The sequence below is a fragment of the Gossypium arboreum genome, chromosome 1 (assembly GCF_025698485.1).
Source record: "Gossypium arboreum isolate Shixiya-1 chromosome 1, ASM2569848v2, whole genome shotgun sequence".
In the NCBI taxonomy this organism is placed as follows: Eukaryota; Viridiplantae; Streptophyta; class Magnoliopsida; order Malvales; family Malvaceae; genus Gossypium; species Gossypium arboreum.
In genome coordinates this window covers 114,589,631-114,614,359 of record NC_069070.1, presented here as the reverse complement: position 1 = coordinate 114,614,359, position 24,729 = coordinate 114,589,631, and the positions used below count along the sequence as shown (strand labels likewise).

At 33.7% G+C, this 24,729-nt stretch overlaps 2 protein-coding genes across 2 annotated transcripts; one reads left to right on the top strand and one right to left on the bottom strand.

Annotated features, from left to right (window-relative positions):
• Positions 1-4,396: 4,396 nt before the first annotated feature.
• LOC108481638 (RING-H2 finger protein ATL28-like) lies at positions 4,397-4,963 on the bottom strand. The gene has a single exon (XM_017784747.1). The coding sequence runs from the start codon at positions 4,961-4,963 to the stop codon at positions 4,397-4,399; it is 567 nt and encodes a 188-aa protein (XP_017640236.1).
• A 10,070-nt stretch (positions 4,964-15,033) lies between these two features.
• Positions 15,034-20,514, top strand: LOC108480128 (uncharacterized). The gene is made up of 14 exons (XM_053030672.1): positions 15,034-15,633; positions 16,409-16,521; positions 16,625-16,681; positions 16,941-17,036; positions 17,107-17,177; positions 17,838-17,880; positions 18,351-18,431; positions 18,524-18,583; positions 18,691-18,741; positions 18,869-18,966; positions 19,069-19,117; positions 19,224-19,268; positions 19,479-19,956; positions 20,362-20,514. Exons 1-14 carry the CDS (start codon positions 15,258-15,260, stop codon positions 20,379-20,381), a joined length of 1,638 nt encoding a protein of 545 aa, XP_052886632.1. The 5' UTR covers positions 15,034-15,257; the 3' UTR covers positions 20,382-20,514.
• Positions 20,515-24,729: the final 4,215 nt, after the last annotated feature.

Here is a 24,729-nt window from a genome sequence, read left to right as displayed (position 1 = left end):
CCCAATCACTTTTACACCTTTTCCAATTTAGTCCTTTTTATTTAATTGACTACCCAAACATTAAAATTTCCTAACAAAATTTTAATACCACATTACTAAAATTTCATAAATATTTATAAAAATATTTCCAACTCGATTTTACGAGATTGAGGTCTCGATACCTTGTTTTTACCTAATTTTTTTAATAATTTCTTTTTCTAACTAACCACTAAATTGGTAAAATTTTTCTATCGATATTTTCATAAAATTTTCCTATCATATCAATGTTCATGCAAAAATATTAAAATAAATTTATCTTTAAATCAGATTTGTGGTTATGAAACCACTGTTCCGATAACCTTAAATTTAGGCCATTACAATTGAATTTGGTAAATGCACAACTTGCATATATCATTCCATTCAATTCACAACCAAAGTGACACAAAGAATGGCTTTACTTCATTTACCAAACAAACAACCTAAGTTAATCACCAAAATGACCAAATCATTTAAGCAGCATTAAATTTCAAGTATTGCATAAAACTTCAAACATGTATTTACAATCATTTAAACTTGTGAAATCATATTCCCTAGGACTTACTAAACAAAAGGGACGTTATCACTAAATTTGCATCTTAGGTACATGCCAAAAACACAAAAGAAAACATCACCAACATTGAATACGAGATACCTGAAGGATGTCAAGTTCGGTTCTACTATTTATCTAACTGCAAACATGCAAATCAATTTACATTTAATAGATTTCATTTATTTAGCTAATTACAAGAACAATTAATAATAATTTGAGATTATAACTTAACCAAATAAAAACTTCAATTCTTTCGATAATTCAAGTAACCTTGTTGTATGACCTATTAGTCACGTGGCACCTGGTGTCTAGCGGATAAACCTAGAGGAGTTTGCGCCTAGCACTAGTTGAGTTAACCGATAGTATTGAATGTGAGCCTAGCTCTAGTTGGATAAACCAACAATGTTTACGCCCAGCACTAGTGGGATATACCGACCATATTAAATGTGAGTCCAGCTCTAGTTGGATGAACCAACGGTATTTGCATCCAGCGCTAGTCGGATAAACCGACGATTGTGTGCCCAACACTAGTCAGACAAGCAGACAAAGATTCCGCCCAGCGCTAGTCGATTATAACGACAAAATCCATAGTGAGCCCAGTTCTAGTCGAATATATCAACGATTGTACAATTATTTACTTCCACAAATTCCTCATTCATTTTCCTCTACATTAAATCGATAATACACGTACATTTTATATCAAGAGCTAGATTAGCATTGATTAATTAAATAGTAATTAGAAAGATTAAGTTCGAGTCCACGAACTTACCAAAATACGACAGATGTTTACTCATGATCTTTTCCTTCCCACGGTTGATGCCTAATCTATTCTTTTCTTGATCTAAGTTTAACAATTTAACTCAATTAATACCATTCTTGTTTTTACTAAAATAAATCAATCCTAGATCATAGTCCGTACTTTTATTTAACAACAATAACCATTTACTCAATTCAAACATTAACATCAAAATTAAATTGATCATATTTCCTTCTAAGTTTAATAACTCACCAAATATACAATTAATTTATTAACAGTCCCTAAAATCTCAAATTTTATAAAATCACACACCATGCTAGATTTATTTATAACATTTTACTCCTTGTTGGTTAATACTAACCAAATTCATATCACAAAATATTTTATTTACTTAATGAACTTAGTAATTAAATCCCAAATTTCCAGCATAAGAATAATCCACCAAAATAGTCCTTATACTTCACAAAATTATAAATTTTACCCTCACATTTTAAAGTTTGCTTCAATTAAAAATCTCAATGCACCAATTCATGGACTATCTTTCACTTCTTTCCACTTCCATTCCAATTCCAAGAATCTACCCCAATAACATTAACAACTTTGATTTTTCTACCATACTAACTTGTTCCAACATCAACAATTGTAAAAATTTCAACATGAGTTATTTAACTCATGATCTTAGGATTCCAAAAGCACAAAATCCATGAAATAAGAACCAAAAATTACTAACCAATTTGAGCTTTAAAGCATGAACAATGTGGCTGAAATATTCTCCCCCTTTTCGGCATGCAAGAGCAAAATGAAGCTTTTAATTTTTATTTACACTTGTCTCTCTTTCTTTTTCCCCCTCTCTTCTATTTCTTTAATTTCTTATTAAACAATTTCTTTTCATTTATATTATATTTATTCTAATCCATTTTCTTTTCTTATTGATTCCATGTACATAATATATTTATATAATTAATTTATACATACTTAAAATCATCATAATTGTCGGTCTATTTAATGAATAAATCCTTAATCTAATACCACTTTGCAATTTAATATCAATATAGATTTTATCACCTATTTAATTTAATCCTTGTACTTAAAATTTCAAATACTAATAATTAAAGTAACCTAATTATCATTTAATTCATTACTAAGGTATCTCCCAAAAATATAATAATAATATTTTTTAGCCCGATTCGTGAAATCGGGGATCCGGAAGTATGCTTCTCGGCACCACTGACTTACGGTTCGTTACATGTTAGGGTTAAACCTACACAATAATTAGTTTGATCAGGACTTAATATACCTATATTCTCGAGTCCACAACACATGCTAGAGCTCAGAACCTGGGGGAAATAACCCTAATCTCATATACGAGACTTTTACTAATTTCATCGGGTTTTACTTTCAACATATACCATTTTTCAACAATCCATTTCAATTTTCTCAATTTAGATACTAATTCATAGCCAATTCAAGATATCAATAAGACATTAATGAACATACAGATGAAACTCAATAGATAATTAATAAATTTATATTGTATGAACTTACCTGACAAAACTGTAATGCTTTAGATACTAGGGACTATTTGATAGTTTTACCCTTTTTCACCTAAGTCAACAACTTGATCTATATATATAATAGTTAAGATTCAAAATATCAATATCAATATCAATATCATAATAACACACAAATTCATGCTTATAATCTTTTAATTTCATTTTATATAAATTTCCTAAATTTTAATTTTTAAATTTTATTCAATTTAGTCCCTAAAACCGAAACAAGTATAACTTTCACAATTGAGCTTCGCTTTTCATTCCAATTTCATTTATGTCCTTTTACAGCCCTTAAAAAATTAAATTTTACAGAAATTTAATGTCACTTTTGACATATTCATAATTTAATCCCTAAATGCAAAATTAACAAAATTTACTTTCTCAAATAATGCTTAAACATTTTATAGCTTTCAAATCTACCATTTTCTATCAAAAGCATCTAAATTTTATCAATGAAAAATTTTAAAATCTTTAATAATTTTGAAATCGAAAATATAAATTAACTGAACCTAATTACAATGATATCAAAATATAAATATTACAAGAAATGGAATTGATTTCTTTACCATGCAAGAGTGCCGATTGTTTAAGCATTCAAAAATGAATTCCTCTTCTATTTCTTATTCCCAAACGGTGAAGATGACCAAATGAAAGAGACGATAAGTTTGGTTTATATTTTATTATATTTGAGTTTAACTTTAACTTTAATTATACTTTTATTTTTACTATTATAACAAACAATACCACTCTACTATAAACCATTATGGAATAATTGTCATTAATTTTAATGCTCAAACTATTACTATTTAATCATTTTAATCAATAAAATTCAATAGCGATTAACTTTTATAATTTTTATGATTTAGTTCTTTTTAATTAACCACAAATCATCAAAATTTCCAGATCAAATTTCAATCCACTTATATAACACTTCGTAATATTTAATAATAATATTTATGAGCTCAATTTATGAAAATGAGGTATTAAAACCTTATTTTTCAAAATTATTAACTTTCAATACGTACCATTTGTACTTAAACTAATTGACCAATTAATAAAATCTATTAAATCACGATTCACTATTATATTATATTATATTATATTATATTATATTTAACTCATAAATGTTACTTAAATATATCTATGAACTCTCTCATCAATGTTTTCACGTTAATGAAAAGCGGAATACTACAATTTTTATATTTGAGCTCAAATATATAATTTTCTTTATAAATTTCCTCCTGAAAATATATAATTAATTTTCTCTGTACTATCCTATCATATAACCATGTCTGAAGAAAAGATATAATAAATTCTGCAATTTGTAATTAAAAAGGAAAAGAACTGCAGAAGAAAAGATTGATTCTATATTTACAAAAAATATACATATATTTACATTCTCAATGTCATGCTCATACTATCTACCATACAATTCCGACAACTCGAACGAGTTACATGATTTCTCAACCAGTTATCTATGCAACTAAAATGAAAAACATTCAAAAAGTATATATATACTTACATTCTCAATGTCATGTTAATACTATCTATTATACAATTCCGACAAATCGGACAAGTTAAATGGTTTCTCAACCAGTTATCTATGCAACTACAATGAAAAACATGTTCGCAAACAGGGAAAACCCGACACAATTCATCATCTTCGAAGTCTTCCAAGCAAATTACACATTCATCCAACGTTGTTTCTCTCAAACTTTTGTAGCTCACGCATGGCGAAGCATGCTCCAAGAACTCCGGGGTCAGCCCCGTGCCTTGCCTTTCGGCCAAATACTCCATGAACCCGTTGAAAATCTCCACCATCCAGAAATTATTCTGTGCCGTAGCTTCATGTGACCAATCGGAATTTTCGAGTTGATAATCGGCAACTTGGCCCCATTCGATGTCAAGTTGATCGATGCTGGCTCCGTACCGGAGCCAGTTGTGAAATCGGTCAAAGATTTGAATGAAAAGGATGATGAACATTACTCCCAAGAGACAAATGACGATCGGCATTTGGAAATCTTGAAGATTGTAGGTGACGCTAGGGAGTTCATTATCGTTTGGTGAAGGTGGTGAAGCCTCCATTGATGATTTTCTTTTTTTTTTTTAGAAAGCGAGGCAAAATCAATCGAAAGCCGAAGAAAACCGTTGATTTGATTCTAATATTATAAAGATTATAGTTCTCAGCTTTGGGGTTAACAGAGTTGGGTTTTTCTTATATATAAATTTCTGAACAAATTTACTCTTAAAGCTCTAGTTATTTTTTAAACGAATTTTGTAATTGGCTAGTTAACCGAAAGCTTTATGTTTCCACCATTGATGTAAGTAGATAACTAAATAAATTAACAAAAAAAATCAGGTGATAATGGAGAAAACTTTGGGTTATTTTTTTAATTTGGTTATTAAGGTAAGGTAACAAACATCAACAAATTTTCAGTTTTTTATTTTTATATATAAAAATAGTTGGATTTTCATAGTTACAGTAGGTATTGAGTTTGATTTTTTTAACCACGAGGAAACGTAAATTAATTGATTTTATCGGATTAAAAAAAGGGTAAATTACAAAAATAATCACTTTTGTCTGCTTTAGATTACATTTTTAAAATGTTACGTTATCATTTTGTTATAAAGTGACCATTTTACCATTAAGCTCCTATTACTTCCCTAAGCGATCCAACGTGGCAATTCAAATGAGTTTTAAATGTCAACTTGAATGCCTTACGTAGTAGTTCAAATTAAATTTATTTAATTAAAAACCTATTTTCATCCCAACAACTGGACATCTAAGTGGCATTTAAAACTCATTTGGACTGCCACGTAGGACTGTCGTTAGGGAGATAATGGAGTTTAACGGTGAGTGACCATTTTGTAACAAAATGAACACGTAAGTGACTAAAACGTAATATTTCAAACATAAATGACTAAAATGTATAAGTCACTATTTTTATAATTTACCTGATTAAAAAATAATTATGTTATTTCTGTTTATATGATACAATATTCAAGACGAATTTACTTATGACAAAGGATTTATCAAAGATTATGGTTCTTATTATAATATATATATACATATACATTTAATTGAGTAGAAAATGCATAAAAATCAAACTACAAAATAAAATATATAATTAACTCAGTATTTAGCTTATTCGCCACGAATATTTACTCCACAGTTCACGTTTTTGGTATATAGGTGACAGTGATTTACTATTGAAGAGGGTGTGTCAATTATCCACTCTCCTAGCTTAAGTAATTTATTACATTTTCATTTTTTTTTATTTTGAATATAATAATCTTTCATAAAAAAAATATTTTTTACACTCACCATGTAAGGCTATGTAGGGCTAATGTAAAAATAATCCCCTAATGAAAATTCGTCACTTGCTTTGTATGAAACTAATAACTCTTTTGCCAAAAAACTTGAAATTTCTGCACATGCTAAATGAAATGTTGGATGTCTTCGTTCGATGTGGCCTCATGCGGTGAGCATTACTTGGTGCAGCTGATATTAAGCGAAGAGAAAGGAGCTGCTGATTTTGTATTTCGTTATGTATATGAACACTTACACGTGAAAGCTCCCTTGTCCAAGAATCTCGTCGTGGAAGGCACTGTCGATGGTCCGGTTGAAGGTCTTGTGGCTGATGTGGTTGATGCAGGCTCATGATACTTCGTTTTTTGTTTGTAGGGTTTTTTTTCATTTATTCTGTGCTTCCAAAGAACATAGGCTTTATTGATAGATCTCATGCTCTAGTTTCCATGGGGCCAACAGTTTGTACTAGTGCAGGTGGTCCTTCTGTGCCTTACTGAGATAGTGGGAGAGGATCTCGACATTGCCCTTACCTTAGAAGATGGTCATCTTGTAATACGTTATTTACATTGTCAATGCCATGCTCACACCATCTACTATATGTTGTTTCAATAGGGTCGGAAGCGTGTAAATTATTGTACTAAAAAATCACACAAAGTTCAATTCCCAGGGAAGAGAGGTGGATCACAAGGATCTCTTAAATACCAAGTCTTTCCTTAGTCAGAATATTCCTTCTATCGTAATTTAATAGGACAATTAAATACTACTATTATACCCTCAAATATTGAAAGAAAAATAGGACAAGAAAGAACACAAGAATTTTAACGAGGTTCGGTAAATTATACCTACGTCCTCGGGCACTAACACCAGATGATAACTTTACTATCTCCAAAATATTACAAACAAATAGAATTCATTAAGAATTCTCAAATGGGAGAAGAGAGAAAACTAAGAGAGAAAGATTGGTTGGGATGGTTGAAATGAGAAATGGTTAGGCTTATTTATAGTTGAGGTTTAGGGACTAACTTGCAAATGGCCTAAAAAATTAGGGACCAAAATTACAATTATCCCATTCAACTTTAAACAACTTGCCTACCACTTTTTTTTCTTTCGGTGCCACTTGCACCTCCCATTTTTGACTTTTCAACACCCCTTTTAATTTGACTTTTCAACAATCTCCACCTTGAAGATTTGATTAGGATAATCACATCTTCACACACTTTCTTCAACTCCTCAAATTCGATAAAGCTATCTTTTGTAGTGCCTTCAAATGCGCTCTCAAGCGCCATACACCTGAAGGTGCTCAAATTCTCAGGATGTTAATCAAGTTCAAACAATGATTAAACTTGATTGTTTTTACCACCTTGGTCATCATATCTGCGGGATTATCTGCTGTCGGAATCTTCTGAAGTAGAATTTTTCCTTTTTCAAAGACTTCCCGCACAAAGTGATATCTTACGTCGATATGCTTGGTTCTTGAATGATAGACTTGATTTTTCGCTAAATGAATAGCGCTCTGACTGTCACAATATAAACTTATGTGACTTTGAACAACTCTCAAGTCTTTCAACAATCCATTAAGCCAAATAGCCTCCTTAATGACTTTCAGAATCGCCATATATTCGCCTCAGTAGTAGACACAGCCATCAGAGATCGTAAGGTAGACTTCCAACTCACTGGAGCTTTCGCAAGAGTAAGCAGATACCCGTAGTTGAACGACATTTATCTAAATCACCAGCAAAGTCGGAATCAACATATCCAACTACAAACTGACCAAGTGCTTCATCCTGTTCAAAATTAAACCAACATCTACGGTTTTTCGAAGATACCGTAGAATCCATTTCACTGACTTGCCAATGTCCTTTTCGAGGATCATGCATATACCGCTCACAACTCCAACGACTTGTGAAATGTCGGTAGCGTACACACCATCGCATACATCAAACTCCCAACTGCATTAGCATATGGGACTATTGCCATATATTCTCTTTCTTCTTGAGTTTCGGAGATAATTGAGCACTAAGTTTCAAATGAGAAGCAAGTGGGGTACTTACATGTTTTGTGTTTTCATTTACACCAAAACATTGTAATACCTTTTCAGATATTGCTTCGATTCAAACAAAGCTTGCCTCTCTGTCTATCTCTACTTATCTCCATGCCGAGAATCTTCTTGGCCTCACCTAGATCTTTCATTTGAACTCTTGATTCAACCGAGCCTTCACTTATCTATCTCTTTTGGCTCTTCAAGCGATTAACATATCATCAACATACAAGAGTAGATAAATGAAAGATCCGTCATGCGACTTCGCAAATACACACAATTGTCATATTTGCTTCTTGTGTATACGCCTTCTCATAAAGCTATCAAATCGCTTGTACCACTGCCTCGGGGATTGCTTCAATCCATATAGCGATTTGTTCAGCTTACAAACCCAATTTCTACCACCAGTATCTTTGTATCCTTCGGGCTGAGTCATATAGATTTCCTCTTCTAACTCACCATGCAAGAAAGCCGTCTTAACATCAAGTTGAGCTAGCACCAAATTCAACTGTGCTACCAAGGCCAACAAAATTCTAATGGAGGAATGCTTCACAACAGGGGAAAATACATTATTGTAGTCAATTCCCTCCTTCTGAGCGTAGCCTTTAGCTACCAATCTTGCCTTGTAGTGAACATCTTTCTTGCTAGGAGATCCATCTTTCTTTGCGAATACCCACTTGCATCCGATTGCCCTTTTACCTTTCGGTAATTGCGCCAACTCTCAAGTATTGTTCTTCAGGAGAGATTGCATTTCTTCATCCATGGCGCATTTCCATTTGTCACTTTCTAAGCTTTGCATTGCTTCTTGATAAGTGACAGGAATATCATCATCAACAACGGAAGGCGTAGGCCACCATATCGAGAATCGAGCGGTTTACGAATTTCTCTCCGTGGCCTTGCAAGCGCAATCGGTTCAGTGTATTTAACGGTTCTTAGGTCGAACCTCTTCAACCTCTAATTCCTCCATTATGGTGGAGAATTAGACTTATTAACTGGGCAAATCCCCATCCGCTCAAACTCCACTGTTTTGGAGTACACTCCACTGCTTGTGGAGTATCGCTCGTCTGAATATCTTTATCTGCTACCTTTTTCAATGTGGCAGATTCATCAAAGGTAACATCTCTGCTACAGATCATTTTCTTTGTGTCTAAGTACCAAAGACGAAATCCCTTCACTCCAGAAGTGATTCCCATAAAGAGAGCTTTCTTTGCCCTCGGATCTAACTTTGACTCATTCACATGGTAATATGCAGTGGATCCAAACACATGTAAGGAATCATAATCTGTAGCCAATTTTCCAGACCATACCTCCATAGGAGTTTTTCTTTCTAACGCAGATGATGGCAAACGATTAACAAGATGGCGCGATGTCACACCTCACCAAAATTGCTTGCCTAACCCAAAGATTGGACAACATACATCGAACTTTCTCCAAGAATGTTCGATTCATACGCTCTGCCACTCCATTCATTGTGGTGTATCCCTAAGCGTGAAGTGTCGAACAATACCATACTCTTGGCACACATCGAAGAACGGATCACTTCTATATTCCCCTCCATTGTCTGTCCTAAGCCGCTTGATTTTCTTGCCAGTCTGGTTTTCGATCATAGTTTTCCATTTAAGAAAAACTCCAAGCACTTCATCCTTAGTTTTCATAGTATACACCCAAACTCTTCTAGAAAAGTCATCAACAAAAGTAACAAAGTAGTGTTTTCCTCCCAACGAAAGTGTTTTGGAAGGCCCCCACACATCTGAGTGAACATATTCCAAAATACCTTTTGTATTATGGATAGCAGTCTCAATTTCACTCTCTTTTGCTTTCCCAGAACACAATGCTCGTAAAATTTTAATTTGCAAGCCTTTGCACCTTTCAACAATCCTTGCTTTGCCAGAATTTGCAAGGATTTTTCGCTGGCATGTCCCAACTTCATATGCCACAACTGCATTGAGTTCAATTCTTTATTGCCAGAAGCTGCAGCGACTGCTCCAATAACTGTACTACCTTGGTAGTAATACAAGTTATTTTTCCTAATGCCCTTCAATATCACAAGTGCGCCAGATGTCACTTTCAAAACCCCATCTCTCATAGTAACAACTGAACCATTGGATTCCAAGGCTCCCAATGAGATGAGATTTTTCTTCAAACTGGGCACGTACCGAACATCAGTTAGAACTCTGGTTGATCCATCTTGATTCTTTAATTGGATTGAACCTATCCCAACAGTTTTACAGGCATTGTCATTGCCCATATAAACAACTCCTCCATTTAGCTCAACTAAATCAGAGAACCACTCCCGGTTAGGGGACATATGATAGGTACAACCCGAATCCAATATCCACTCATCTGAATGGAGCGATGATGATGATGCAACCATGATAGTTCGAGTCTTGGTATCATGCTTTACAACACAAGCATCTACATGACTTTTCCCTTATTCTTGACTTTGGACAATTTTTCTTCCAGTGGCCTTTCTCATGACAAAGGCACATTTATCTTTCCGAGTCGGACTTTGACTTTGATCTCCCTTCGAGTTTTCTTTCGAGTGTATGAACGACCTCGGACTACTAAAGCTTCAGTATCTCGATTGAGTTTTTCTGTTTGTCCTTCTTTCTCTGTTCATAACTGTATAAGGCTGCACAGACTTCGCTCAGAGATATATCACTCATGCCATGAAGTAGAGTAGTTTCTAGGAACTCAAACTCCTCAGGAAGTGACCCCAACAGCATCAAAGCCAAATCTTCATATTTGAATGTCTCATCTATATTTAGCAAATCAGTGGCTAACTGATTAAATTTGGTGATGTGATCATTCATTGTGGTACTTGGGACGTAAGTGAAGCGAAACAGTCTTTTCTTCAAGTGGAGCTTATTTTGACTGTTTTTCTTCAAAAATTTTTCTTCAAGTGCCACCCACAACTTATTTGCAGAAGTCTCCTTTGAAAAAGCATACCTTTGCTCTCGAGAAAGGCATGATCGAATTGTGCCACATGCCAACCGATTGATCGCCTTCCAATCTTTCTCCTGTACATCATCTGGTTTCTCTTCATCAATGGCAATGTCTAGACCCTGCTGAAAAAGGGCATCTAGAACCTCACTTTGCCACATACCAAAATGGCCCGTGCCATCAAAGATCTCCACGGCCAATCTTGCATTTGCAATTGTCGGTCTTGTCCACATGGAAGATGTTGAAGCTCCTACACCAACCGTTTTCTCCATAATCTTTCAATATACCTAAGGAAATCTTTCTGATATGGAAGATCAGTTTAAGCGCAACCACAGAGCATACTACGATTAACCTTGACTCTTGATACCACTTGTTGTTTCAATAGAATTGGAAGCGTGTAAATTATTGTACTAAAAATTACACAAAGTTCAATTCCCAGGGAAGAGAGGTGGATCACAAGGATCTCTTAAATACCAAGTCTTTCCTTAGTCAGAATATTCCTTCTATCGTAATTTAATAGGACAATTAAATACTACTATTATACCCTCAAATATTGAAAGAAAAATAGGACAAGAAAGAATACAAGAATTTTAACGAGGTTCGGTAAATTATACCTACGTCCTCGGGCACTAACACAAGATGATAACTTTACTATCTCCAAAATATTACAAACAAATAGAATTCATTAAGAATTCTCAAATGGGAGAAGAGAGAAAACTAAGAGAGAAAGATTGGTTGGGATGGTTGAAATGAGAAATGGTTAGGCCTATTTATAGTTGAGGTTCAGGGACTAACTTGCAAATGGCCTAAAAAATTAGGGACCAAAATTGCAATTATCCCATTCAACTTTAAACAACTTGCCTACCACTTTTTTTCTTTCGGTGCCACTTGCACCTCCCATTTTTGACTTTTCAACACCCCTTTTAATTTGACTTTTCAACACTATACAATTCCGACAAATCGGACAAGTTAAATGGTTTCTGAACCAGTTATCTATGCAACTGAAATGAAAAACATGTTCGCAGACTGGGAAAACCCGACACATTTCATCATCTTCAAAACCATCCAAACAAATCACACATTCATCTAACGTTGTTTGTCCCAAGCTTTTGTAGCTCACGCAAGGCAAAGCTTGCTCCAAGAACTCTGGGGTTAGACCCGAGACTTGCCTTTCGGCCAAATACACCATGAACCCGTTGAAGATCTCCATCACCCACACATTGTTCAGAACCATAGCTTCATCGGGCCAATCAGAATTTTCGAGTTGATAATTGGCGATTTGGACCAATTCGAGGTCAAGATGATCGACGGCGACTTCGTGCCGTAGCCAGGTGACGACTCGCTTGGAGATTTGAATGAAGAGGACGATGAGCAATATTCCCACGAGGCAAACGAAGATCGATGTTTGGAAATCTTGAAGATCGTAAGTGACGTTAATGTGTTCGTTATTGTCCGGTGATGGTGGTGAAGCCTCCATTGATGATTTATTGAAGAGTCTTTTTTTTTTTTTTAAGAAAGCAAATTGTAAAAGGCAAAGGCACTTGAAAGTTGAAGAAAAGCAGTGATTTGATCCTGATATTATAAAGATTATAGTTTTCAATTTTGTGGGATAATTAAAGTTGTTGTTTTTTTCTTTTTGATTTTCAAACATATTTATTCTTAATTTCCAAAACTGTCATACTTTTCAGGCTCTAGTTTTGTTTTTTTCTGAAACGAATTTAATAAAGGGCCAGGTAGCCAAAATTTCTAAGTTTCCACCATTGATGAAACCAACCTTGATACCTGAAAAATTAACAAAAAATTTCAGGTGAAGATGGAAAAAACTTTGATTTTTTTCTTTTATTGTTATTAAGTTAAGGTAATTATTATCAACAAAATCTCATTTACTTATTTTTTATTTTGATATATATGAATAGTTGGTTTCTTTTTTATAGTTATTTTGGGATTGAGTTGGTTTTTGTTTGAGCATAAAGGAAAAGTGAACTAATTGATTTCATGGGATTCCAGAATGATTATGCTGTTTCGGTTTATCAAATTATATAACATTCGACAACAATTTTCTTATAACAAATTTTGAGGCTTTTTTTAAAAAGATATATCAAATATTAATAACTTATCAAGTCCTGTGTTGATTTAATGGTCAAAATGTTTGCCTTCTTAAATGTGGTGTTGAGTTTGAATTGTTGTTAAAGATTTATCTTCTTTTATAATTCAAAAAAAATATAGAATTATAGTTCTTACAACAAATATATATTTTTAAGGATTTTGCCTATTAGCTATAGGCTTCATTCGACAGCTCATGTTGTGAGTTTAAATCGTATTATGTGCATGATAATGATTTGTTTATGTTAAGGGTGTATGAGTTGTACAAAAATTAATTTAATCTTTCTCATGTATATTATTATTTAATTTTCTTATTAAGTTGGTATTATGAATTAACTGAATGCCAATTCAATTAGATAAATTATGAATATATTTTTTGTAATTAAAATAAGTTATATTAATAAAAAGTATTAAAATCTTTTGGTTAAAAAACTAAAAATTGCATGTGATTAGATTTGAACCCATGCTATTTACATAAATAAAACATTAATTTTGCTACTAAACCAAAGTTTTATCTTAATCTAATATCGGCTAGAATGCCAAATAAGTCCTCTAAAAATAATTAAAAAAATTAATCCCTTGTTGAAAAGTGCACTCAATTGAGTCATTTGAATCATGATTGGTACCCAATTAAGCTCATTAAATTTATTTTTTCCATTGAAGCCCTTTACTGCCATTAACCACTGACGTGGTGGGTGATGTGCTAAGCTAACATGGAAAAAAGATGACATGGATGCTTAATTGATTTTCTTATTATTTTATGAAGGCTTATTTAAGTAAAAATTATTAAAAATCTATTTTCTATAAATTAAAAATTCATAAAATTATTAGAAATTTATAAATAGTTATTTAAAATATAAAAATATAGAAAATTTTTAAATGTTATAAAAATTTTAGAAAAATATAGAAAAATATTATACAATTTTTAGAAAAATATAAAATTTTTAAAAAGCATAGAAAATGTTAAATGTATAAAAATAGAATAATATATAAAATATATTTAAATTATTCAAATACTATAAAAATATAAAAGTAAAGCTATAAAATTAAAAATTACTAGAACATTTTTTTTGTTTTCTATCCTACAGAGTCCTACATCATATATCAATCCATTCTTATAAGCTTCCCTCTCGTAATCCTTTCTCAACTAAAATATTACTTATCACTAAATGTGTTTATAGCTTGTGCCAAGTTTAAGCCCGATTCAAAAAAAAAATTGTAGGCTCGAACTCAACTAGACTTAATTAGTCGAAATGATTTCGTTTCACTACATTAAAAATAAAAAAAATATTTAAATTTAATTATAAAATATATATATTACATATTAATATAAAATTATTTTCTACATATTTTTTAAATTCTTGAGAGGTAAATTGATTTTCCAACCAGATTCTTAGAGTTTTCTAGTTCAAATCATGGTGTCTCACTTTTTTTTCCTTCACTTTTGCAAGAAATTGAGAGTTCAGAAAAAAAGAGTTATTGGTTGATTTTTTATACGTAGTTGCTTGAAGTTTTCATGGACGAGACTTAAGAGAAAGTGGATGTGAGATGAGTGATTAGCTGAGATTTCGATGGTTATAGGTTATATTTAATTAATAATAAATTATATTTAGTTGATTTAAACTTATTAATAACATAAAATTAGAGAATTAAATAATGAGAAATTAAAGTAGAAGAATTAAATTCTAATTTGCAGTATTGTGGAAGGACTAAAACCAGAATTAAACCTTAACAACAAATTTGAAAACAAAAAGGAGATGTATAAATCCTACGTCGTTTCAAGATTAAAACATACCGCCTAGACCCAAAAACCCTAATTTCCCTAATCCCCAAAGCCCTAACGTTTAACCTCCATGAAACTGCATTTCAGTCGCGCTGGAACCCCGAACCCAGCAATTAGCGACCTGTCAACCCAGACCTGTAAGCCCTAACTTCCTCAATTCCCCAATACCATAATCTATTCAGTTCCTTCAAAATTCCCTTCAATGGAACCTCAAACTCCCACAAATTCGCAACCCGTCCTCTACGAAACCCTAACCTTAAACCCAATTTCTCTTCCTTCTTCCCCTACCGCCGAATCTCCGCCGTCCAATCAATCTCCTGTTGAGCCGTACACTGTCTTCCGCAACGAAATCTCTCTATCGGCAGAAAATACCATCTCCGTGGACTCAGCTGCGCCGGACTATTTCTCGCTTGATGTTAATGAGCCGGATGAACCAGTAGTAATTCGGGCTCCAGTCTCGGCCTGGGATGAACCAGAGCCGAAGACACCGGGTCCTGCGGATGAGCCAAGGCTTGAGAACAAATGGTGGTTTCGTGGGAATAGTAGGTTCCAAAGTCCAATGCTTCAGTTGCATAAAGGTTCGCTAATGATTTGAGCTTTTTGTAATGGAAATTTTGACTTTTTTTTTCTGTTTTTTTATCGAACTGTTTGGTTATTCTATGTAAAATTGAAGTTTGTGATGATTAATTATAGTTTATAGTGCTTCAGCTGATTTGAAGTTCAGTTTTTGAACCCGTACAAAATATCGGGCCAGCTTTATTGCTATCATATTTTTCAATTGCCTTTAAATTCAATGCTTTTAGTTATTTAAGTGATGAATATAGCTGGAAATGAAGTTTTAAGTTTTAAAATTGAGATTTCCATTAATAAGTTTTGGCATTTTGTATCTTTACCTTGGTTTGTGTGCTAGTTCTGGATAATTCATTTGGAATTCTGTCATCTGCTTGTTACTCTGATTTTTGTAGTTTTAGGGGAAACCACATTAATTTGGTGGATATGGTTGTCTAGAAAAGAAATGGAGGGTTGCACGTCCATGATCATTATGGTCCTTGATTTTATGATTGAAGAGTCATACATTTTTGGCCAGTATGTGTGGTGGGGATGATACATGGAGTCTATAGGTGGGCATTTGAATCAAGTACTTCAGATTTTAGAGTTCTGTTAATATGATCTTGTAATTATTGAAGAAGGGCTAAATGTATAATTTAGCTCGATTTTATTAAAAGTATGTGTGTTTGTAGCACATTGGGTTCCTGTAATTGGTAGCTGGTAATAAAGATTCTTGAATGGAACTTTTATGGTGTGTACATCATAAGCATATTTTAATACTTCCCACCATGGTGGGCGTTGCAGAAATAGTGGACTTCTGTGATTTTCTATCCCCTACTCCCGAAGAGCAAGCAGCACGTGATGCAGCTGTGCATTGTGTTTTTGATGTTATCAAGTACATATGGCCTGCCTGCGGGGTATGATTGGCAGCCTCTCTTTCTCTCATGCACAAAAGCACACACATATAAAGATGGATACATAGTGTACAATGCCAAATGTTAATGATTTGTTGCTTTGCAGCCAGAAGTTTTTGGGTCGTTCAGGACAGGGCTTTATTTACCAACAAGTGATATTGATGTGAGTAGTTTGCTTCCTTTTATCCCATAAGTTTATGTCTCGCAACTCAAACTATATTAATGTTTAATCTTGTTATATTGTAGCTTGCGTAACATGGTTGATGGGTTTTTCATTAGGATTATGAAATTTAGTATATAGATTTTCTACTATTGAAAGGAAAGAAAAACAACAGCCAGAGGAAAGCTGACCCAAATTTTTGTATTTCTCCCCTATTCTGTATGACTGACTTTCTTAAGCCATTTGTTTCCATTTTATGTAGGTAGTGATTCTAGAGTCAGGTATAAAAAATCCACAGACTGGTTTGTATGCTCTTTCCAGGGCATTATCTCAAAGGGGAATTGCAAAAAAGATGCAGGTATTTTATTTTTTTGGAAAGTTTACTGATACAATAGAGTATATTTAGCTAACAATTCAATTCCTATCAGGTGATTGCAAAAGCTCGCGTGCCAATAATTAAGTTTGTAGAAAAGAAAAGCTGTGTCGCATTTGATATAAGGTAGTTCTATGTTCCTCTTGCCCTCTTGTCCTAGTATGTTTTAATCCAACATCTCATCTAAAATTCTCTTCACCTCCGAATATTTCTGAATTTGTTTTAGTTCAGGTATGAATATCATCATAAAAGACACTGGGTTAATATGAAATTTTAGCAGTGAGGTTTTTTGGAAGATATTATGTTAGGACTTTTGAATTGTCTTCATTGTTTTCTTTGAGGTCCATGATAATTGGGAGGTCCAAGTATTTGGAAATTCCATAAAAAAACTTAGTATTTGGATATTAGTAGCGAATCAGGCTAAATAGTTTACCAAACATAGAAATTTTCTTTATTTTTTATTTCAGGAAGATGAGATTGTCGAGAATTCATGAACAAGAAATCTTGGTCATTTTTTCTCTAATCACATAAACAGTTCACTTGATTGAGATTCCTATTTTCTTGAATTTTCTTGATTGACAAGATCTGATGGGATGCTTGGAATTTGATGAGGGTGGAGGCATGTTTAGGTTCCTAGACTGACTTATAGCAGATGTGATAAGTGCACCAAAGAAAGTTGTTTATCTCCATCTTGGTTTGATGTGGCAATTTAAAAGCCATGTTTCATATTTTCTTTAGCACTTCTGTCTCACAATTTAATATTTAATTGGGTGTTCAATATTGCAGCTTTGATGTGGATAATGGACCAAAAGCTGCTGAGTTTATCAAGGTTTGTTGCAATTAATGACTTTCCAGTGCTCAGATGTTTCATTTGTTAGTGGTGCTTAAGATATAGTTATTTTAATCCCCTTTTTTGTCAGATGAGGTCAATTAAGTTGGACCATAGACTCTTTCTTATTAGGATTTCTTCTGAGTCAAGTTTCATTTTTAGCTGCAATTATTCTTGAGGATTGTGCTCTTGTGTTGAGTTTGATTGTTTGCTAGATTTATCTTCTCCAATGGGAATCACTGCTTAATTTTCATTAATTTCCGATGTCTACTTCTGGATTTGTTGATTAAAATTTATGTAAGTCATTTTGGTTCGATTAACTCATGTTAGGACTTCTGTGGTTTTCCTGTGGTTAATTAAAGCTCTGCTTCTTTAGTTTATTTCTTTGTATGTTCCATAAACTTTGGACTTTTTCTAGATATTTTCTTTGTTTTCTCTAAATTTAAACTTTGCTTATGTGTTTTCTCTAGGAAGCACTACTAAAATGGCCTCAATTACGACCATTGTGTTTGATCTTGAAAGTATTTTTACAACAGAGAGACCTGAATGAGGTTTGAGTTTATCTATATTGATGATCTGTTCGATTTGTTCAAAAAGTAGTGTTCCTCTGTTCTTGATTTGCAATGTTTTTGAAACTATGCAGGTATATTCAGGTGGAATAGGTTCATATGCTCTCCTTTCAATGATCATAGCCATGTTGCAGGTATGCATTTTCGGATTTTCGATAAGGCATTGGACTCTAGCACCTTTCGCTTTTACCCCTGATTTATTGGTGTTGCCTAACCTATCTTGTGGCTTTCCGTACTTCAGAATCTGAGTGAATCCAGAGCTTATCCGGAACATAACTTGGGGATGCTCTTGGTACGTGTGCACAGAAACCATTTTTTCTTTTGCTTCCCTCTTAATCTGAACATTTTGTAATAAAATAAGAGAACTGAAAAGAAAAGCTGACATGCAATGTTATAAATGTACTTCATTTTGAAATTAGGTGCATTTCTTTGATTTTTATGGACGAAAATTGAACACTGTGGATGTTGGTGTATCTTGCAAAGAGAGAGGCACTTTCTTTTTGAAGAGTAGCAAAGGGTAAAAGGAAAAAATTTCCGTCATGCTGAGTTGATCATTTTTCTTCCTCAATTACTGGTGACTAGAATTGTATATTCTTTTTTTGGTTTGATTCTTCTTTAGGTTTTCAAACAAAGGACGACCATTTCTCATCTCCATCGAGGACCCACAGGTTGCCCTGAATGTTGTTACTTCTTATTCATGCTTTGGCTGCTGAGTTATGCTTTTTTTTTTTTGTTTTTTTTAAATTTATTAATCTCTTCCTTATGATGAAACAGACTCCAGACAATGACATTGGGAAGAACTCATTTAACTATATCCAGGTTAATAGTTTTTACCTTTCTAGTTCACTGTATGTTGAGGGGGAAAACCCTTCACCCTCTTACCCCCTTATTCATGCAATAAACCTAGTATCTCTCTGGTAGGTTAAGTTGGATCAAGTTGGCTTCATTCCAACCTTCTATTGAAGGTGTGGAAGGTTTTCAGCTACCATCAGAATACATGTAGTGAGAATGTTATGTATTGTCTTGCAGATTAGGTCAGCTTTCGGGATGGCTCTTTCGACCCTGAGTAATCCCAAGAACATTTTGGCTCTGGGCCCCAATAGAAGCATTCTCGGTACCATAATTAGACCGGATCCAATTTTGCTTGAGCGCAAAGGAGGACCTAGTGGGGATGTCACTTTTAGTAACTTGCTTCCTGGAGCCGGGGAGCCTTTACAAACACTTAATGGAGAGAAGCAGGACATCTTATGCAATTGGCAGTTCGATGATGAAGAACCGCTGCCTCGAGGGGACAGAAATGCTGGAGATGTTAGTGCTCAATCCTCTGGAAGAAAGAGGAAATCTTCTTCCAAAGGAAGGCACAAAAAGAAGATAATAGAAAACATTGATGTAACAAAGGACTGGGATGAAGAGAAATTCTCAAAGAACGAAAAGAGTTCAAGGAAGAAAAGTTCTAGACATAGCCATAAACATAAAGATTCCAATGGTTACGGTTATCATCACGGTGGTGCGTCCTGGAGTCGCTAGAACTACCATACTCTTAACCTTTTCATTATTGGTCATCTGCTTCAATCATTCAACAATCAACCTTAACACTAAACCGTGGTCTATATGCGCCAATGTCAGTAAGCTATTTTAATTCTATCACTACAAGAGTCTGGGATTTTCGCCATTGAACCCAGCTTCTTACGGGGACATGGATGGGTTTAAGTTCATTACAGCAGCCCCATTGTTCTTTAGCTTGCTTGTGAGGCCACTTTATAGTCTGCAAAAATGATCAAAACTAGGGGAAGAATCTTAAAACAATTCGTTATACGGTCAATTAAATGTAACCATAAATAGTTGAATCAGTTTTGTTCGAATCTTAAAGGATATATGTCAAGCCATTCACTTCTATTCTTATTTTTTGCAGTGTACCCATCAAGATTATGATAATTGAAGTAAAAGAGCTACTTATCTTTCTCTTCTTTTTTTTTTTTTTCATCAATTTATGCTTCTTTCTCCTGCTAGTCTTTCAACTTGAAAGTTTTGTTGTCTATAATAATACATGGTTGTTTACTTAGAATATTTTTGCAATGTACCATCAAGATCATTTAGTTGTTAACCTCATAAATGATCTTCATTTCTTGTTTTGAAAGTTACTTCGAGTTGAGTTTGTTTTATTTTGATTATTTATAATATTTTTCCTTAATTTAATCACTTCTATTAATATAATTGTTCAAATTTTCCATTAATGGATTGCTAACATGTAATTAATTATTTTCACTTCACTCGGCCATTTAGGGATTAACAATGTCATGTCGGCTCGACTGTCACACAAATTTTTTTCCTTTTAAACTTAAAATACCTATTATTTTTAATAAAATAGAATGATGGGATGTTTTGCAATAAGTGTATTTAAGCATTTAAAATTAAAAATTGAATTTAAATAGGAATATAATTAAACAGATCTAAAAGATTCTTTATTTACTTTTCGTGTGGATTATATCATTTATTTATCATTATAAATTATTAAACATGTTTAAACAACTAAATCAATAAAAATATTTAAATTTTCTAATAAATTATCAAACAAGCCTACTTATAATGAAAATCTTAAGCAAGTGATAAATTAAAATTTTATTTTGTAACTTCAAGTTCAGCAGTCAAGTAAATTGATTTATCAAGAAAAAATCAATAAACTCTAAAGAATATCTTATTTAAAATTTTAATCTAATTCATAAGCCAATTGTGTTATTTTCCTTTATTATTTTTAATTAAGATTTTATGTATACCTATGAATAAAGTGTAGTTAATGAAGCTTAAATATAATTTAATTTCTACAACGTTTTTTGTTATTTCATAAATTCTATCTCTTTTAATTGCATGTTTTCTAATATTCAGGATAACCTGTAAATTATTTTCTTCGTCGTTATAGTCAAGTCTTGCAGCAGCACCAAAAGTCTTCTGCCCACTAAATCAAGTAAATAAATAAAAACAAAACCCCATCATCATCCATTGCTATGGCAAGTTTAAATGTTCACACTCATCTCGCAATTCTAATGATTGCGGCGAGTGGCGCGCTCATCATTGATTCACTCAAGGCAAATAGTTGCGCGGACACGTGTCGTTGCCTTGTATGGACCAACTTTTCACGAGCAGATTAATAGACGAATATTGGTCCATCATGCCATGAAGCAATGATGAACGGACATCTTGAAGATCCCCTTTATAATTACCATACAAACATTATACCGGAAGTCTTGTCGGAGGCTGAACGGATATGGAATGAGTGCATTTTAGTTGCTGCTGATGTTTCACCTACTCCTCCTTGAAGATTTGGATACCTATAATGTGAACAAAAATCATAGTTAAAATCAAAATCACCGTGAGATGTTCTATCACTGATCTAGATAAAAAAAATTGTTCTTTTAATATTCATATTTGTTAAATATGACTCCTATTTTCAGTCAAAATTGAAAATTAGTCTTTCAGTTAAACTCTGTTTACTTGTTTCAATCAAACATTAATTAATTTAGATTATTTTACTATTATTTGACTTATGAATTTAGCCTATAAATAGGCTCTTTTACAACCTTAGAAAACACCCATTAGATATTAGAACTCATAACACATTTAGAGAATTTTGTGTTTACGTTTTGTAGGTTCTTTATTTTCGGGTTTTCGGGGTTTAATTTTTATCTCCATCTTTTGTACTCTTCGTTCTTTTGCCATTATAATAAAATTATCTTTGCCCGTAGTTTTTTATCCTCTTTGGAGGGGTTTTTCCACGTTAAATTTGTGTGTTCAATTTCTCAATTTATTCTGCTATTTTCTTGTTCGTTGCTTAATTGGGTCGAAATCTTAACAAGTGGTATCAGAGCTAGTTCAATTTTCATAGATCAGCCCGTTCAGAGATGGCAACAACAAGGTTTGAAATTGAGAAGTTCGATGGTGAGACAAATTTCAATCTGTGGCAAGTTCGGATGATGGCAATTCTAGTTCAATCAGGCTTGAAAAAGGTTGTTATCGGGAAAAAGCCTGAGAATCTAAATAAAACAGAATGGCAAGAGCTTGATGAAAAGGCTTTATCTGCAATCCAGTTGTGCCTTACAAATACGGTATTGCAGGAGGTATTGATGGAGAAGACCTCATCTGCCTTGTGGAAAAGGTTAGAAACTCTTTATGCGACTAAGTCTCTGGCTAACCGTTTAGTGTTGAAACAACGTCTATTTACGTTTCGCATGAACGAAGGTGAGCTTCTTAGAGATCACATCAGTCAATTCATTACTCTTTTAAATGATTTAAAGAATGTTGAGGTTCATATTGACGATGAAGATCGAGGCTATGCTATTATTGTGCTCTTTACCCCTTCATACAAGTCTTTCAGGGAGACCACGATTTATGGCGTAGACAAACTCTCGTTCAAGATGTGAAGGGTTATTTGTCGAGTAGAGACAAACTCGACAATGAGCTTCATTTGGATAGCAAGACAGATAGGCAAGCTTCCGTTTTGGTAGCATCAAAAAGCGAGATAAAAGGTGTCGCTATTGTAAAAAGTTAGGTCACGTCAAAGCAGATTGTTATAAACTGCGAAATAAAAAAGCTGCTGAGAGTAACGAGGAAGATGTAGCTGGTGCTAATTTGGCCGATGAAAATGGGGATGATTTCTTGTTAGTGTCAACAAGTGATAACACCAAGCTCACGTCCGAGTGGACCCTAGATTCAAGATGTTCTTTCCACATGTGTCCCAATAGAGAATGGTTCTCCACATACAGTTCAATTGAAGGTGGAGTTGTGCGCATGGGAAACGATTCATCTAGTAAGGTAATTGGTATTGGTACTGTTAAAATTAAGATGCACGATGGGACGATTAGGACACTCTCGGATGTCGATATGTACGATTTACGAAAGAATCTCATCTCCTTAAGTATTTTAGACTTGAAAGGATGCAAAATCAACATCGAGTCGAGCAGTATTAAAGTATCTCGTGAAGCTCTCGTTTTGTTAAAAGGTAAAAGAACCAGCAGCCTTTATATTCGGAAGGTTATCGATGACCGGTGAAATCGGACGTCCTCGTCTGCTTCTGGTTGAAGTCAACTTGTTTGGAGCGGAGGCAACTTGGTCATAGGAGGGAAAAGGTATGACTGTTTTCGTTGAAGAGAGGTTCTCTTTAGATGCGAGGTTTTGAAAAGTTAGAACCTTTGTGTTCGTGAAAACCTGGACCGGGTTAGTTTTGATCTGGCGATTGTACAAGTCGAAGGCTAAAAGTCTTCCAATTTCTAAGCACAAATTCGACTCAGTTAATTCCTGCATAGTTCAAGACAGGGCTCGTGGCGGGCTTTGGCAAAGATGGTGTTGTGGAAATATGAGTCAAGGTGGAGATTTGTTAAATATGACTCTATTTTCAGTCAAAATTGAAAATTAGTCTTTCGCTTAAACTCTGTTTACTTGTTTCAATCAAACATTAATTAATTTAGATTATTTTACTATTATTTGACTTATGAATTTAGCCTATAAATAGGCTCTTTTACAACTTTAGAAAACACCCATTAGATATTAGAACTCATAACACATTTAGAGAATTTTGTGTTTACATTTTGTAGGTTCTTTATTTTCGGGTTTTCGGTTTAGTTTTTATCTCCATCTTTTGTACTCTTCGTTCTTTTGCCATTATAATAAAATTATCTTTGCCCGTAGTTTTTATCCTCTTTGGAGGGTTTTCCACGTTAAATTTGTGTGTTCAATTTCTCAATTTATTCTGCTATTTTCTTGTTCGTTGCTTAATTGGGTCGAAATCCTAACAAGTGGTATCAGAGCTAGTTCAATTTTCATAGATTAGCCCGTTCAGAGATGGCAACAACAAGGTTTGAAATTGAGAAGTTCGATGGTGAGACAAATTTCAATCTGTGGCAAGTTCGGATGATGGCAATTCTAGTTCAATCAGGCTTGAAAAAGGTTGTTATCGAGAAAAAGCCTAAGAATCTAAATAAAACAGAATGGCAAGAGCTTGATGAAAAGGCTTTATCTGCAATCCAGTTGTGCCTCACAAATACGGTATTGCAGGAGGTATTGATGGAGAAGACCTCATCTGCCTTGTAGAAAAGGTTAGAAACTCTTTATGCGACTAAGTCTCTGGCTAACCGTTTAGTGTTGAAACAACGTCTATTTACGTTTCGCATGAACGAAGGTGAGCTTCTTAGAGATCACATCAGTCAATTCATTACTCTTTTAAATGATTTAAAGAATGTTGAGGTTCATATTGACGATGAAGATCAGGCTATGCTATTATTGTGCTCTT

What these genes read in the sequence shown, in the direction of transcription:
- LOC108481638 (XM_017784747.1), bottom strand. Translation starts at nt 4,963, where the DNA reads ATGGAGGCTTCACCACCTTCACCAAACGATAATGAACTCCCTAGCGTC.
- LOC108480128 (XM_053030672.1), top strand. Translation starts at nt 15,258, where the DNA reads ATGGAACCTCAAACTCCCACAAATTCGCAACCCGTCCTCTACGAAACC. An exon ending in AACAGAGAGACCTGAATGAG is followed by an intron (nt 18,432 to 18,523) that starts GTTTGAGTTTAT and finishes GAAACTATGCAG; the next exon opens with GTATATTCAGGTGGAATAGG. An exon ending in TTACGGTTATCATCACGGTG is followed by an intron (nt 19,957 to 20,361) that starts GTGCGTCCTGGA and finishes TATTTTTTGCAG; the next exon opens with TGTACCCATCAAGATTATGA.